The following is a 16,151-nucleotide window of genomic DNA, read 5'->3' as shown; positions in this document are numbered from 1 at the left end:
ATGAAAATTAGCCCATGATTTACTCACCCTCAAGTCATCCGAGGTGTATATGACATTCTTTTTCAGACGAATACAATCTGAGTTTTATTAAAAATGTTCTGGCTAATCCAAGCATTATAATAGCAGTAATAGTTGCTCTGTTTTTGAAGTCCATAAAAACTGCATCTGTCCGTCAAATAACGTGCTCCACGCGGCTCCGGGGTGTTAATAAAGGTCTTCTGAAGCGAATCGATGCGTTTGTGTAAGAAAAATATCCATTTTTTTTTTTTCTATGGCTCTGCATCAGCCCTCCCAGCACCATCACTTCCGGCGAATAAGGTCAAAATGCATGCAAAATACCGGCGCGATCATAGATATACACATAGATACCTCATTAGTGCGCAGATCGGTCGAATGAGGCGTCTACGTATATATATCTTTGATCGCGCCAGTATTTTGACCTTATTCGCCGGAAGTTATGGCGCTGGGAATACTAGATGACATTCGTCTGATAAGAGGTAAAAAATAACATAAATACTGTTCGGTTTCTCGCAGAAACCGATCGTTTCTGCGAGACATCAATGTGTCGCCACGAGCCGCACGGGTTTAATAAGGATTCGTATGTCTATGTGTTTTTACTCTCATTGCTCTCATACTCTAAAATATCCCCATTGACATGCATTATACGACTATCACACCGCAACGATTGAAGTTCTACTGAAGAAAAAAAGACACTGGGGGTAAGCAGATAAACAAAAAAAAATCGTTTTTGGGTGAACTATTCCTTTAAGCAAGTGGCCAAACATTAAAACATACGCTTTTCTTACGTTAAAATCACAAACATTTGAACTATGGGACATTTATAAATGACACAAACATTTTAGCAATAGCTATCATATGACATCCCCTTCAGCCAATATAATTAAAATCTACTTGCCATGTGCTTGCATTTTTTGGCAACAAGGAAGTGAAGGAGACATTAGCACATTTTAGGTCACATGCTTTCAAGGCTCCATAGTGACTAGAAACTGCATAAATTCAATTTCTAAACAATTTCATTCTACATCCAAATGTGTTTTCTAATGTTTTTGGTCTTGTAAGAACAATAACTCAAAGACCATAATAAATTTTTTTTTAAAAAATGCATTGCAAACAGAGTGAACCTGGCGTAAGGATGCATATAGAACGCGTTTTCACATGCGCTCTGCCACACTTCATATATCATATCTGGAACTCAGCTGTGTTTATAAGACACTCACTGTCTGACTAGGTGAAACTAGTGGCATATGGTTATGTACCCACACATATCCACAACTTGTGTAAATCAATGACAAAACTCTCAATGGGAACCTGTTTCACACTAACACAACGCTAATGAAACAGGTGATTCTTGTGAAACAAGTCTGCACAAATAGTTAAATGTTCTGATTATGGAACAAAAGAGGTAATTTTGAAGAATGTAATGCCGTTTCCAGTGTTGCATCAGAAATGTTTGTGAGTCATTGTGTAGGTTTCAAGATGGTTTGCCAGACAACCATCGCGTGTGAGCAGGAACACCTCAAGTTTATCGTGTTGAGTGTGAGCTGTTAGATAAAGACAAATACAGAGTCTTTGGTGAAAAATACTGATCGCATCGCAAACCGAGAGACACAATTTAATTTAGGCCTAGAATTAAAATAAAATTAATTGGAGCACTGCAGTGATGGCATATTTTTGTAGGCCAACCTGGAAGTTAGCAACAAAAAAAAAAAAAACGAATAGAATTTTTCTTTTGGACTATTGCAGAAAATAAGCTTATGATTCATGATTCAGCATCAAACGACAACTCTTTCAGTCTTTATTTAGAAACATTTTCCCTGAAAGTTTGAGTTAGTTTGCAAGCGTTATACACACAGTGAGGCTGTTAATACGGACCTTTTCTGCATGATGTTATTTCAGAGATCTAACCATAAAACCATGAAAAAACACGATTGACTTAAGGACTATGCACTCTAAAAATTAATTCAGGGGACCTGTTACCACAATTTAAATAAATGCATGGTTGCAAGTAAAAAATTCAAATTTGTTGTTTTAATTAAACCTTTTAAGTTGCAAACATTATTTTGTAGAGTTCTGTTGACATAATAATGTTGATCATTACATCAACTTAATATTTTATGTAATTTAAACTCAAATGTATGCGTTAATTGGCTTTTTTTTAAATTAGGTAATAGGAGAATAAATGTAACCCTGGACCAAAAAACCAGTCACAAGTCGCACAGATATATTTGTGGAAACATTGAATGGGTAAAAATTATCGATTTTTCTTTTATGCCAAAAATTATTAGGATATTAAGTAAAGATCATATTTTGTACATGTTCTACCATAAGTATTTCAAAAATATATTATTAGTAGTAATATGCAATTCTAAGGACTTCATTTGGACAACTTAAAAGGCGATTTTATCAATATTTCGATTTTTTTTTTTGCACCCTCAGATTCCAGATTTTAGAATAGTTGCATCTCGGTAAAATAATGTCCTGTCATAACATACATCAATGGAAAGCTTATTTATTCAGCTTTCATATGATGTATAAATCAAAATTTCAGAAAATGTACCATTATGACTGGTTTTGTGGTCCAGTGTCACAAATGTTTCAATTAATTGTTAATTTATTTGCTTTTAGTGAAGTATAAGACTTGTTAGTGTTTAATGCTGTTATGTTTGACAGTTAAAAGAGTTTCTGTAATGCTGAATTTTTTGTGGTTACCATTGTGCTGGAGAGTAGAGACATGAAGGTAAACACTACATTGACTATAAGCAATGACTACTAATGCCAGTGACAAGTAATATCTTGCTAAATATACACGTTAAAAAACTTAGCTTAGCTGTTGATTTGAACTGTAGATAAGATTAATTGGTTCCAGGGCTACAACTGGACTTAATTTCTTTGAGTTATCAACTTAAAAATGTGTGTTTATGCTACAAATGATTAAGTTCTAACTCAATGTAGCTTGTTGGTTGAACGTAAATTCACTCAAAGTTGTCATGGATCGAACAAATTGATGCAAACTGTTGCGTTTTATTTTGTTGTGGTTGAGACAACGCATTATTTTTTAGAGTGTGGGAACAGGAGTGCTAAAACGTACAAAAGGTTTGGCCTAGAAAATACGTCATTCCTGCATCCCATCATCCTTGCAGCGCTCTGTAAAAGGCAGTTTGCTGTACCACACATGCCACCGTAACAGGCACGTGCAGAGGGGGGGGCTTTGGGTGCTCGAGCCCCTGCCCTTTTTCAAAATGAATCAAAAGTGCCCCTCTCAGACACATCAATGATAATATCGTGGCCAATAAAACTAAACAAATGTGATTATTATAACATGACATTGATGACAATGTATACAATAGTAACGAACGGCTCAAAAGTCGGACAATTTCTGTTGAGGCGTTGCCATAACGCGTTGCTATGGGTTGCGTGCGTTTTGACTGATTGCTGATTTTCCTCTGTTCGCGGCTCTCGAGCCAAATATGGTCCTTTCAGAGAGTGTGTGGCCTTACGGGAAAAAAAGTAAACCAATATTTTTTTTCATCCATAATCAGAGCTAATGTGTTGAATTACAAATCTATATATTATATATTCTAAAGTATTACACAATTCACCAATGCCCGTTTGTCAACATGTCATCGGCACCAACCAATCGTGATCTGGCAAAGCAAGTTCAAATTCCATTGGGCATGTGAAGTGGAGCGGTAATTTTCTGTTCTTATTCATAAATCGGTTGAAAATTACATGGACAGACGAACTAACGTTTCGGGCTTTCGGTATGGTGCGCGCGTGCACCGAACGGTTATGAATGCAATCTACAACAGTTAACAGTCGGCTTGTTTAAAGCGCGGAACACACTTCAATCCGAGTTCCCACACGAACATATTAAGTATTCAGTCCATTTTATCACGAAATTCAAACGATAAATGCCGTTTTAACGCTCTATTATGTGACGTGACAGATTGACGCGTATCAGTTCAACTTCAAGCGGCAGCGCGCGAGTGAACGCGATCATCTCTTCCTAAAGAAATTAATATCTAAAGGTATGTTGAGGATACATTACAACTTACTGAAACGTATCATATGTTGTGTAATCGCTCCATCGGTTTTTCAACCGCGAAAAGACAATAAAACAGCTTGTAAACAATGTCATGTAGAATCACATTTACCTCAGAAGTCATTCAGTGTCCACAGCTGTGAGTTCACTAGAGAGATTAACTCTTTTACTGAATACATGCACTATATTAGCCTATTCGTTATATTAGCCTATATATATATTCATTACCACTTAGCCTGTAGTGATGTCTTGTTTATTTAATGTATGTTTAAATAAACCTGTCATGAAAATTACAGCCACTAAATTATTATATTTCAACAACGAATTGGAGAAAAAATTATAATAATTCGATTTAGATATTAATGCAAAAACTGCCTTATGTGAAGCTTGTGAGTGTTGATTATTATATCTAAAAATAAATAGCAAATGAATTTAGGCTAATAGTGTGGGCTCTATTGTTAATCTTTAATAGCAATATGTAAGGGCTCCCTATATAGTTTACAGCATTATCTTTAAGAAACTTTTAGTTATAACTGAATTCATTTAAGGACAGACACAATTTTTTTCATTAAACCACTGTTGAATAAAAAGCAATTTTGTAAAACTGCTGTACCGAATCCGTACCGAACCGTGACTTCAAAACCGAGGTAGGCTACGTATCGAACCGTCAGTTTTGTGTACCGTTACACCCCTAAAATATATATATTTACATATTGCCCCTTTTTTTACATTTGAGCCCCTGCCTCTGAAGAACTCTCTGCACGGCCCTGCACCGTAATCTCTAAATAAGTGTCTTGAGAAATCATATCTCTATGACAGCCCTAGACTCAAAAACAGCAAAAAGGGGTCAGGGGAGCGGAAGCTTTATCAGACATGATCTCAGACTGACAATCATTCAGTGTGGGTTCGTTTGTTACCATGGCTTTGGAGGACGGGGTTTCCTGGATGTGGTTCAAGGAATGATAGTTGTATAATTTAGTTTTGTGGAAGTCAGACTTCGATTTCACAAACGGAATGGATTTGGGAGATGCTGATCTGACCTGATACCCTATTTTGTGACTGTGCAATTCTGAAGATCAGAGTAAAGTTTCTGTTCTATTCCTGTTTGTTTGACACACTTGGTAAAATTGTCCACCCAAACATATAAAAAAAAAATGGTCATTATTTATTCACCCTCATGACATTCCAAACCTGTATGACTTGTTTAATGCGAAACACAAAAGAAGATTGTAGTCCACTGACTTTCTTTGCATGGATTCATCTCAAAATACCCTTTTTATGTTTAAAGTCACCATGAAATGGAAGACTTAGACTTGTCTTCACTATTGTGACGTATATCCAAGTGAAACGGCTTCTCGAACAAGAAAAATGTAGGGCGGGACTTGATTTTGTTAATCGGGAATTGATTCGATCTCTGTGGTTTTCTATGTTGTCTAGGTTTCTATGCTGCAATATTCTATTAAAAAAATAAGAATTTATTTTCATGATGATGCTTGTTCATTGAGAATTGATTCGATCTCTGTGGTTTTCTTTGTTGTTTAGGTTTCTATGCTGCAATATTCTATAAAAAATAAGAATTGATTTCATGATGATGCTCAAAAAAGAACAATAAACAAAGTCATACTGTTTTAAAATCACATGAGTGTGAGTAAATGATGATTAAATTATTTAAATGATCCTTTCAACTGGAATTAGTCATATTTTGTCCATTTACGTCCATGAAACGTGCATTAAACCTCAAGGACCTTTAACATCAGTCCAAGATTTTGACTCTTACTCCCGCTGGAAAGCCATCAACGCACATTCTGAAAGTCTAATAAACTGAATTTGACTTCTCAAACATCTGAGCTGCTGGTGGTTCTCGCTCTGCTGATGGACAGTTTAACTGTGTCCTTGGTGGATCGGACCTCCTTCGCGATGAAGTAGTAACATAGCGCGTCCAAGCAGCAGGTCACATTTGCAATGTTCATCGACACCTGTATGAAGAGGGCGATGTTCTTTTGCTGTATGCAGTCTGAAATCAAGCCGTTACGGACCAGATACTGCAGGAATATGGCTATGTGACAGGGGGTGAAGGGCACTAGGAAGGCTGCTAGGCTGCTGTAGATGATTCTCACGCCAGCTTGCCTCTTGGGGTTGCTGCTTTTTGAGGCTTTGAGAGTACGGATGCTTTTAATGGAACAAACCACCAGTATTGTGGCGGGCAACAGGAAACCAAAGAGCTCCAGGCACACGATTATTGCAGTGCTCCAACCCTTCTTAGAGAACCCGTGGAAACAAGTGAAATTACCCTTTTCCTTATCCCGGAAGGTGTAGATGGGTGAAGTCGTTGCCATAACAAACACCCAGATTAAAACACAAAAAATTAAGGCGTTTTTTCTCGAACGCACCTGCTTGGCGCGAAACGGGTGGTTTATGGCAATGTATCGGTCTATGGCTATGCATGCAATTGTGTAGATGCTGCCGTACATAGCAACAAAGTAAAGGCTTTCCAGGAAAGAGCAAAGGAGCATCTTGTTTTCTTCCCACGTGTTGTATGCCGCGTGCATTTTGAAGGGCAGCTGCAGCAGCAACAGCAGGTCCATCAGGGCCAGGTTGGTCATGTAGATGGAGGACTCTGTCCATTTTCTGAGCAGCCGACAGAACACCACCAATGCCGTAATGTTTAACGGCAAGCCGAACACCAAGACGGGCACATATATCACCAAGTCCAGCTTCTGCGTCAAAGTGTCCACATCTTTAGTCGAGCAGTTCGCCATAGTGAAACTGGCAGGAGAGAGGTTCGAAAAATATCACATACGTCTTAGTGAGAATTCACAACTAGTAACAGGCTGACTCATCAATGGCATGCTTTCTTTTTTCACTTGTCGATGCAAAAGTTTATGTATTTATTTTAGATTTCAGAATATGCTAATGTCTTTTCAACTCTGCTCTCATTTGAAAGGTGAATTTTGTGAATGCAAAATGTAGTTTTTAAAACTGCCTTGCTCAAACTTTTACAAAGTTGTTGCAACTTTTAAAAGTGTGAAAAGTAACTTATGTCTAATTATAATGATGGACACATTAAACATTTTGAAGGGCTCTAAGTTTCGATTCTTCTTTTCACTTTGAGCAAGTTTCCACAAAAAACAACAATAACATGACGTCAATGTGCTTGCTTTAAATGATAAACCCTTCGCTTTATTGTAAAAATTCTTGATGATGAAATTTATTGCAAATAAAAATTCTGATCTGACTCTCATGCACTCTTGTTTCATAAGAACTCAAAAATGAGCAAGATTAATAAATGTAACTTGCTGCATTGACGATTAAAACGAATAAATATTAATATAGTCTAAATGTCATCATTGGTTGATTGACAAATTGTATATAATACAATTTCATGTCCATTTTCTTCAGCAGACAGGTTTTAATATTAATTTGTTATAAAAAATAAATTAAAAAAACCTGAGCAAATGGCAAATGTAACGATTGGCATTTTTGTGCTATATAGTTGTTCTGCATATAATTTTTGCTGTTCTTTAGTACATGAGTAGATTTTCTTACCTTAGCTGATGACTTCAAAGTATCATTTCTTCTAGAGTGAAACTCGAGGTAGTTTTCCGTTCTGTATACACTCATGAAGGAAATCTTTGTTAAGAAACAAAATATGACCGTTACAAAAAATTGGAAAGGAAATGGTGAATGTGTAACAATGAAATTACCAAATACCCCCAATTTTAAACACATGCTGCCAAACACACACACACACACACACACAGAGAAAACCTGCATTAATCTCACAACACCCTTGCAGATTAGTGCAGTTGTTGGACGTACCTCTGCTGCCAAAGATCAGCAATATTTTCTTACAGCAATAAACCACAAGAACAAAATCCGTTGAACTTGACCTAAGCAGGACAAACTGACGGATGTCTTTTTTTCTTCCTGCATTATCTATGAAGTACAGCCATATAATATGGAAGCTTCCCTCGCACGCGTGTAAATATGTCTCTAAAGCGTTAAACCTTTTTGACATTTCATATGCTTCTACATCTGAGTCTGAAACGCATGCCGATAAACCACAGTCTTTCCCCTTTTCAGACATGTGGGCTGCATCTCTCACGAAATCATGTCTGGTACACAGAATCACCTTTACTAAGTAACAGTCCCGTGAATGAAGTCAGGACTGGTTTTGTTCCACCTGTACCCTACACCGAATAACTGTTATTTACATACTAGTTATTACTTATAATTTGTCATACAGCTGTAATAATATTTTTCCACACACTGTTGAACCTGGAAGCAATTTAAAAAAAATTACTGGAAGAGAGAATGCATTTACTGAAACTATGCCTCTGTGCAATATCTAAACTGACTTCATGAAAAGAGTTTGCTATGAAATGAACACACACACGCACGGCACGCACAAATAATAATAGCGTTGAATTAAACATGGAGTGTCTGTGCTTACCAGGATGATACGTTCCCCTAAATGCTGTCAAGAAAAATGTAGTTAGTAGCACTTCTGTTTTCAGAGGTTTTGCCTGTGACCACATCCTTGCTAACAGAAACATAGTTTTGGTACTTTTCTGATATCTTCCTGTTAGCCTGGCTACTTCATTTTCTCTTAGTCAGTATAATTGATCATATCTGGGTATAGTTGACGTAAAATGCATTTGGGAAGTTAACATGCCCTGCGGTGTGAAATATATAGGCCTGCTCACTACAAGTATAATGTATGCGGCTTCTGTGAGCTCATGTAAGACTATTCTTTTGAAATCCATATCACACAACAAGAGCATTTAAAATGAACATGTGAAAGCTTATTAAACCGCAAATGAATCACAACTTCCTTAAAAGAAAATTATTTTCTTTACTGACTAATGATCACTGATGGACAATGATTCATAATGTTATGTTAAAGTAAGTTCACTGAAGGACCGAAAAGGTTGAAAAGCATATTTACAGGCAATTATCAAGCAAAATAAATGAATTAGTCATATAGTATTATGTACGTAAGTCATCGCTCTATGGGAGGCAAAGAGAATCACATTACAATTCAGACATCCATAACCCACATGGACATTACTTTAAAGTGCAATATTTGCCATTTTCTCAGAATTGTGTTGGCTGACACAACACATTTAAATGTTGCTTGGTTTCAGATCTATAATAGCAGGTAGATTAGATAGAGGAGTTTCCATAGAGTGGGAGAGAGAGAGAGAGAGAGAGAGAGAGAGAGAGAGAGAGAGAGAGAGAGAGAGAGAGAGAGAGAGAGAGAGAGAGAGAGAGAGAGAGAGAGAGAGAGAGATGTTCACTGATTAAATAATCAATCATGATTTAATATTAAGTTTTTTCTTGATTTGCAGACTAAAAAAATTGTGTTTAACATCTTAAAGGAACACTCCGCTATTTTTGAAAATAGGCTCATTTTCCATCTCCCCAAGAGTTAAAAAGTTGAGTTTTACCATTTTCGAATCCATTCAGTCGATCTCTGGGTCTGGCGGTAGCACTTTTAGCTTAGCTTAGCATAGATCATTGAATCTGATTAGAACGTTAGCATCTCGCCTAAAAATGATCAAAGACTTTCGATATTTTTCCTATTTAAAACTTGACTCTTCTGTAGTTACATTGTGTACTAAGACTGACGGAAAATGAAAAGTTGCTGGGCATGCTGGGGACTATTTTCAGGCACTGTGTAATATCATTGCGCCGCTGCACTCGTGTGACGGCTCATAGTTCCTTGATTATTACGCAGGAATGAGAGAATAGTTCCTAGCCATATAATCGGCCTAGAAAATCACAACTTTTCAGAAGAGTCAAGTTTTAAATAGGAAAAATATCTAAAGTCGTTGGTCTTTTTTGAGTTTTGGTTCAAAAATTTTGATTTTGATTCAGTGATCTATGCTAAGCTATGCTAAAAGTGCTTCTGCCAGACCCGGAGATCGGCTGAATGGATTTTAACTCTAGGGGAGACAGAAAATGAGCCTATATCCAAAAAAGTGGAGTGTTCCTTTAAATGCATAGAATAGCATACAAATAAAATATTTGTATTATGTGTTTTAAGTCTAACTAATGATTACAATGATCAAAGAAATTACTGTTGATTTGCTTTGTAAATTGCATTTCAGCATTTTTCACTCATTTAGAACAAAACTCGGTTCCAGTGTAGAAGAAGAAAAGCACCAGTGCACAAGACAACTTCTACTTGTATTGTATTGTATTGTATTGTGACTTTTTAAGTACACAACTCAAAAGAAGTTATAAAGTATACACATGCACACTCCAAAATGGCAAAACACTAAGTTTTGAATGGTCTTAACCACAAATTATTGGTCAGGAAATTAGCAAAATTCAAGCAAATGCAGAATGAAGAATGAAAAAACAGAATTAAGTTTTTTTGAATATGGGAAGTTGTGTGTGAAGTGAAGAATCACAGTGAAACACAAGTTGCAGGGTGATGCTACAGAGCAGTGTCTTCCTAAATCTGACGGGAACTATAATAATAAATGCATCTCCTCACAGTGAAGCATTCAGGAAGAGTGTCATTTTGTGTGGAGCCTTTTTAGCTGGTATTTGTGAGCTGCTTCACAGTGAAAAGTCAATAAATGCTTTGGAGAACAGGAGAATATTGCAGAATAGCTTGCTTTCCACAAATGAGAAGTTGAAAGAGGATTAATTAGATGCTCTTTTGCAGTAAGACAATCCTGCCCAAATTGCAAAGACAACAAGGCTCATGTTTTAGCCTGATCAGAGTCCAGATTTTAGAGAATATTTGGTCTCACGTTAAATTTAAAAGAACTGGGAGACATTTTTACTCATGAACTGTTTGAAGCCATTAACACTGAGTGGAACAACACTGACTCTCCTTCCTGTAAAAGGCTATCTGCAAGTTTACCCAGGCTTATACATTAAAAGAAAACAAAGAAGAAGGCTATTTCGTGCTAAGTTACGTTATCTACAAAATTTGTGCAAATCTTGCTAATTTCCTGACCAGTAATTTGTGATTAAAAAGGTTGATTAAAAGTCAACACCATTAATAGAACGCTAAATATTTTGCCATGGTTGGCATTGTTGTTGATTTGGTCCCCATCTTAAATCATGTTTAAGATGTACATGTTTAATCAGTTTTCTGTAATGGCTATGGTTATGGGGATAGAATATACTGTTTGGAAAGTCCCCATAAAACATGGAAAGCCAACGTAGCGTGCGAATGAGCTAGGGAACTGCTGCTGTCAGCACGCTCACTCTCATCCGGGCAATTTTCAGCATACGTGTTGTCATGTGACCTACATTCAGCCATCTTGTGGATACGAAACGAGAGACGCCACTCGCACACAAACTCAGCGCTGTCAGTAAAAGCAGAGGTAAGACAGCGGGCCCGGCGTACATGGTTTTGCTCTAAAATAAAATTTTACTATTCCTACGCGAACTCTCAGTGACATAGACCCGCCCCAACTTAGCGGACCGACGCTATTCTAGCCCGCATGGTTGTTAGGCCTGGAAGCACCGTGCTCGATTTGACCGGCCTACCGCTAATGATGCTATCAGCTATCCATAGGTAGCTGTAGTGGAATGCGATGTGGCAGGAAACTAAGCACAGGCCGCACGGATTAAAACTCGTGTCAACTCACTTACACATTTACACCGGTCGGCCGTACGACGTGCTTCTGTGCTCCTATCGGCATTTATTACGGCAGTATTTGACAGCTCGTACACTTCGCCGTGGTGCGTGGGACTGATTTAAAGTTGGTTGGAGTTGGAAGTCAAAGTTAAATGTCCAGCGATAGCCAGACTAGAATATTCACCTTATTAAAACGCCTCTTTGAACGGTTACATTGCATCCTAACTGTCAATTCAATAGTTCACATTACATCTAATCGGGCTTAAATGGATTTATTGGTGTTTTCTTGAACTAGCTTGTGGACTGCAGTGCTTACAGGGTGTATGAAGGCATGAACCGAAAGGGACGCGATCGTTGAAACCTTAAACTGACATTTATCGGTCTTTCCTTTTGAGGTTTTGTGGAAATAAAAACGTGTTATGTCTTGATACAGATCAGTGACACACGATCACTTGTACAAGCCTTAATGACTGGTCAAGCTACGTATAGGATTTAAAATTTACCGAAGTTCTTTACCTTTTATCAGCCTCTAAAAGACTGAATATGACTTCCCACGCATAGTAGTTTTCTGTTTTATACGCTTTTTTAATTTAAGTTTTAACTGGGCGAAAAGCTGTTGACCATCTGTTTTCAACCTAAACTACCTTTATTGACTGACTTTTTGTGTTCAGCTGTTGTCTTTCCCTCCCCCTGACTGGTGTTAAACAAATACAAGAACTATGCATGTCTGTTTGGGATCTGATGTAATCGTCTGGTATGTATGTGTGTGTGTATATATATATATATATATATATATATTTATTTTAGTGTGTGTGCTTGGTCAGATTTCGTGTGGATGTGTGCTCTGAATAGGATTGCCTCATTGGGTTGTACACGTGGTTTAAATCCCCGCAGCAGCAAGTCACTACTGTTTATTTTGCATTGACCTTATGTCATCTACATTATTTGGCTGTGTAGAAGTACATACTGATATATAATATTACTGATGTATACATATATTATATTAAGCTGAAAGTAAAATTCAAACAAGTTTTCTCCTTTTGCCCTGAGGTTAAATGAGTGGTTTGACAGGTCTGCCAAGGTGCCACTGCAATGTGATCAGTTCAAATCAAGTTAAAAAAAAAGTTAGTTGCACTACGTAGTGGTCAAGGGAAGCCATGGGTTGCACAGATGTCTGAGAATGCCCTTCCTAATTGGGAGAGTTCTTAAAATAGCTCTTGCTACAGTAAGGGGGGTACACTAAGTTGCCGAATTAATGGGGGTCACCTCAAGAAAATGCTGGGGAAAAAATGTTTTACTGCTCACTGCGAATGCCGTATGAAAACATTTTTGGCGTACTTATCACCCTTTATATACGTTATTATACCTATCTAGACTTTAAAACTGAATAAAATGCACTTCATTTATTTTACAGCAAAGGATGTCACTACAACAGAATTTATCCACCTGTGTGTATTCATATGCAGTGCGTAGGCGAGTTTTTTGTTGTGCATCTGTATTTGCAAATGCAACCAAAGGGGATACCCCAAAAATAGATATTTTCATATACCTTGAGACGTCCCAGTGCAGAGTTCACCATTTCTGATCTGTTGTCCTCTTTTTCAGTGCGTGTAGGTGTAGGTTTCATGTCACGAATCCTCTCACACTCAACTCACAAAGATTGTTTTTGTATTTTTATTGCAAATATGTCTGAAGTATATGGAGATTTTTAGTAAAGGGCATGCATTTGATGGTGCACTGCAAAACCTGTAAAGTCATTTGTTTTAATTGACATTTTCACTTTTTAAACATGCACCAATAGATAAATGTATAATCCTATTTGTCTATGCGTCCTTACACACATAAACTATGAATGATGGCATTTTCAGATATGTTGTGATTCAATATTATTGCGATACTTAAGCCACGATACGATATGCACATTTTACTTTCACTTTAAAATTAGCACGGCAAGTTTATTTGTATAGCACATTTCATACACAGTGGCAATTCAAAGTGCTTTACACAGAAATGGAATTAAAATATTCTTAAGTGAATAAAAAAAAAAAAAAAAATAGTTTAACCCCTATCTGGAGTGGAAGAAAATGGAGAGTCAGGTTTACTTTAAAAATATGTGTCAGGTAACTGTGCGTTTAAAACGTAACCTTTAGTGCCATTTCAGGGGCAGCAATTGCTTGAATGTTCGAAATGAAAAACACAACAACAAAACGGTACAATGACAAACTCACTTAAATAGGCGATACATTGAAATCAAATCTTGCACTGTCGTCTTGTCAGTCAGCTCCTCACTCTTGTGATGACTAAAATCTGACTCCTGCTGCTGGTCTGTACTGCGACTCTTGTTTGGCTCACGCTGCACGTTCAGTTTTTAACTGTGGTTAATCTGATCTCTAACTGAACTAAATAATTTTTACTACTATAAAATATCAAAACAAGAGTGGGGGCGGTGCCGCGGTAGGCAAGTGATGTTACCGACAAGCTTCTTTGGTTGTAATTGCGAGTGAAGTTCTGTTGCATTGCAGTGCACAGCTGGCTTGCACTTGCATGACAAATCGTCACGTAACACGTTAAAATGGACAGAAATATTCGAGGATGCGCTTCCCGCACACACAGCTCCCTACGCACGTGTGTGAGTGAAAGTGATGTGCTGTTTGTGATTTTTACGCATACACTCTGAAAGAAATATTTTAAATTGTTATTATTTCCTGTGTTATAAGCACGGAGCTTACGGTAAAACTTTGCACAATACGAGCTGAGATTCAGTTCCTGAAAATAACAATACTTGCCGTCTTTGTATCAATACAATATCACCACACAAAATATTGCGATACTATGCTTTATCGAATTAAATTTTCACTCCTAGTTTTTGATGTATTGACTTGCAGTACATTTACACAACAACAATGTACTGAAAATGTAAAAGTTTTCCTTTGTTTTTTCGCGTGTAGACGACAACGTTGTCAAAATGATCCCCTTTCACATGGGTCCACGAAAACGAGTCAAAACGACTATATTATTCTGCCAGGCCAGTAGTTGATGATGACTTTGTAAAGGAAATTTACTTTGTAAATTTCAAATAGAGATCACGATTCTGATCAAACAACATTACAAAATTACATGCACATGACATGCAGGAAAAAACTAGTTGGCTAAATCGTGCGCACGATTTATGAATTAGTTCCCTCGATTTATAAAGTGTGCACTAGGGCTGGGCGATATGACGATATTATGGTATATCGACGATGTCTCGCAAATATGTCGATATCGATAACAGTCAGTGTTATCAGACGATAATCGACAGTATCGTAAAAATGACGCCTGATAAACTCACAGGACATTGCGTTGCCAAATACATTATAAATAGCTTAGTAGTTACCATACACTTACCCTTTTAGTGTTTTTGATGCATAGCTACAGTAGCTTTTATGTGTTAAAGCAAAACATTGAAGTATATGGATAAGACGTTGGTTGTGTCTGTTCTTATTATACATGCGCAAAGAGAAGCACGTTACAAATTAACGAGACATAGGTTGGCTTGGCTAAATGTTTTAAACAGCTCTAAAAATATTATTGGCTATTAAATTATAAATAGAATCGCCTATTAATAATACAAATATTAATCAAACATGTAAACCTGGAAAACATTTAAAATACTAACGCTAAGAATAAAACGAGAGAGAAACCTTTGAAAAAAAAATATTTTGTTCAGGACACAATGCGAACGATATTCAATAATTTAGACAAATTGCTTTTATCAGTAACATATTCAAAACGTTTTTTTTTTTTTTTAAATCAAAATATGGGTAAACAAACATCAATAACTTTATGCAGGTGATCTGTAAAACACCGTAAATGTGGTTTACCCAGCATGTTGCATGTTGCATGTCTTAACAGTTGCGTATGAAAATCATAAATGCATTTTTTAAAATCATCAGTAAAATCTTCAAAAAACTAAATCATCATTCAAAATTAAAACAATTGATTTTTTTTTTTTTTAATTAGACACCTTAAAAATAAAATATAATCCAAACACCTCGTTATTTAATTGAACCTATAAAACGTAGGCTAACTGTGGTTTGCATGCATGTCTTAGCAGTTGCCATGCATTTTTTTTTAAAATCATCAAAAATCTAAATTATCATTCAAAATTAAAACAAATATAATTTCATTTTTTAAAAATACATTAGGCTAGTTCTCAGAAATAAAACATAATCTAAACACCACGTTATTTAATTGAACCTATGCATTTATAAAACATTAACGCAACAATCTAACAGGTTTCTAGACACAAAATTTTGCATGATTTTGCTTATAAAGCATTTCTTTAATGTGAATTTCGTTTTGTATAAATTGTATCTTAATTTTAATCAACGTTTAATCAGATAATTGCCTGGATTTAATAAATAAGAAGCAAATAGTCTATAGCAGACAATAATTGCGGGAGCGATCACATGCTTTGCACATGAACTTGAGCGCGTCTCA

At 36.6% G+C, this 16,151-nt stretch overlaps 2 protein-coding genes across 4 annotated transcripts in view; one reads left to right on the top strand and one right to left on the bottom strand.

Annotated features, from left to right (window-relative positions):
* Positions 1 to 5,898: 5,898 nt before the first annotated feature.
* Positions 5,899 to 6,822, bottom strand: LOC307128264 (G-protein coupled receptor 55; the record flags this gene model as incomplete). The annotated part of the gene is made up of 1 exon (XM_079819989.1): positions 5,899 to 6,822. The coding sequence occupies one exon, from the start codon at positions 6,820 to 6,822 to the stop codon at positions 5,899 to 5,901; it is 924 nt and encodes a 307-aa protein (XP_079676115.1).
* A 4,498-nt stretch (positions 6,823 to 11,320) lies between these two features.
* The window catches only part of gigyf2 (GRB10 interacting GYF protein 2), a 40,503-nt gene continuing 35,672 nt past the window's right edge, over positions 11,321 to 16,151 (top strand). The window contains exon 1 of one of the 3 annotated variants that reach the window (XM_079819979.1): positions 11,321 to 11,412. The gene's annotated coding sequence lies outside the window, so the exon portion shown is untranslated. The remainder of the gene's footprint in view (positions 11,413 to 16,151) is intronic. The other 2 variants (XM_079819977.1, XM_079819978.1) reach the window with 2 other exon arrangements.

The sequence above is a fragment of the Gobio gobio genome (assembly GCF_949357685.1).
Source record: "Gobio gobio genome assembly, chromosome: 6".
NCBI classification, from domain to species: domain Eukaryota; kingdom Metazoa; phylum Chordata; class Actinopteri; order Cypriniformes; family Gobionidae; genus Gobio; species Gobio gobio.
This window is presented reverse-complemented; position numbering and strand designations above follow the sequence as displayed.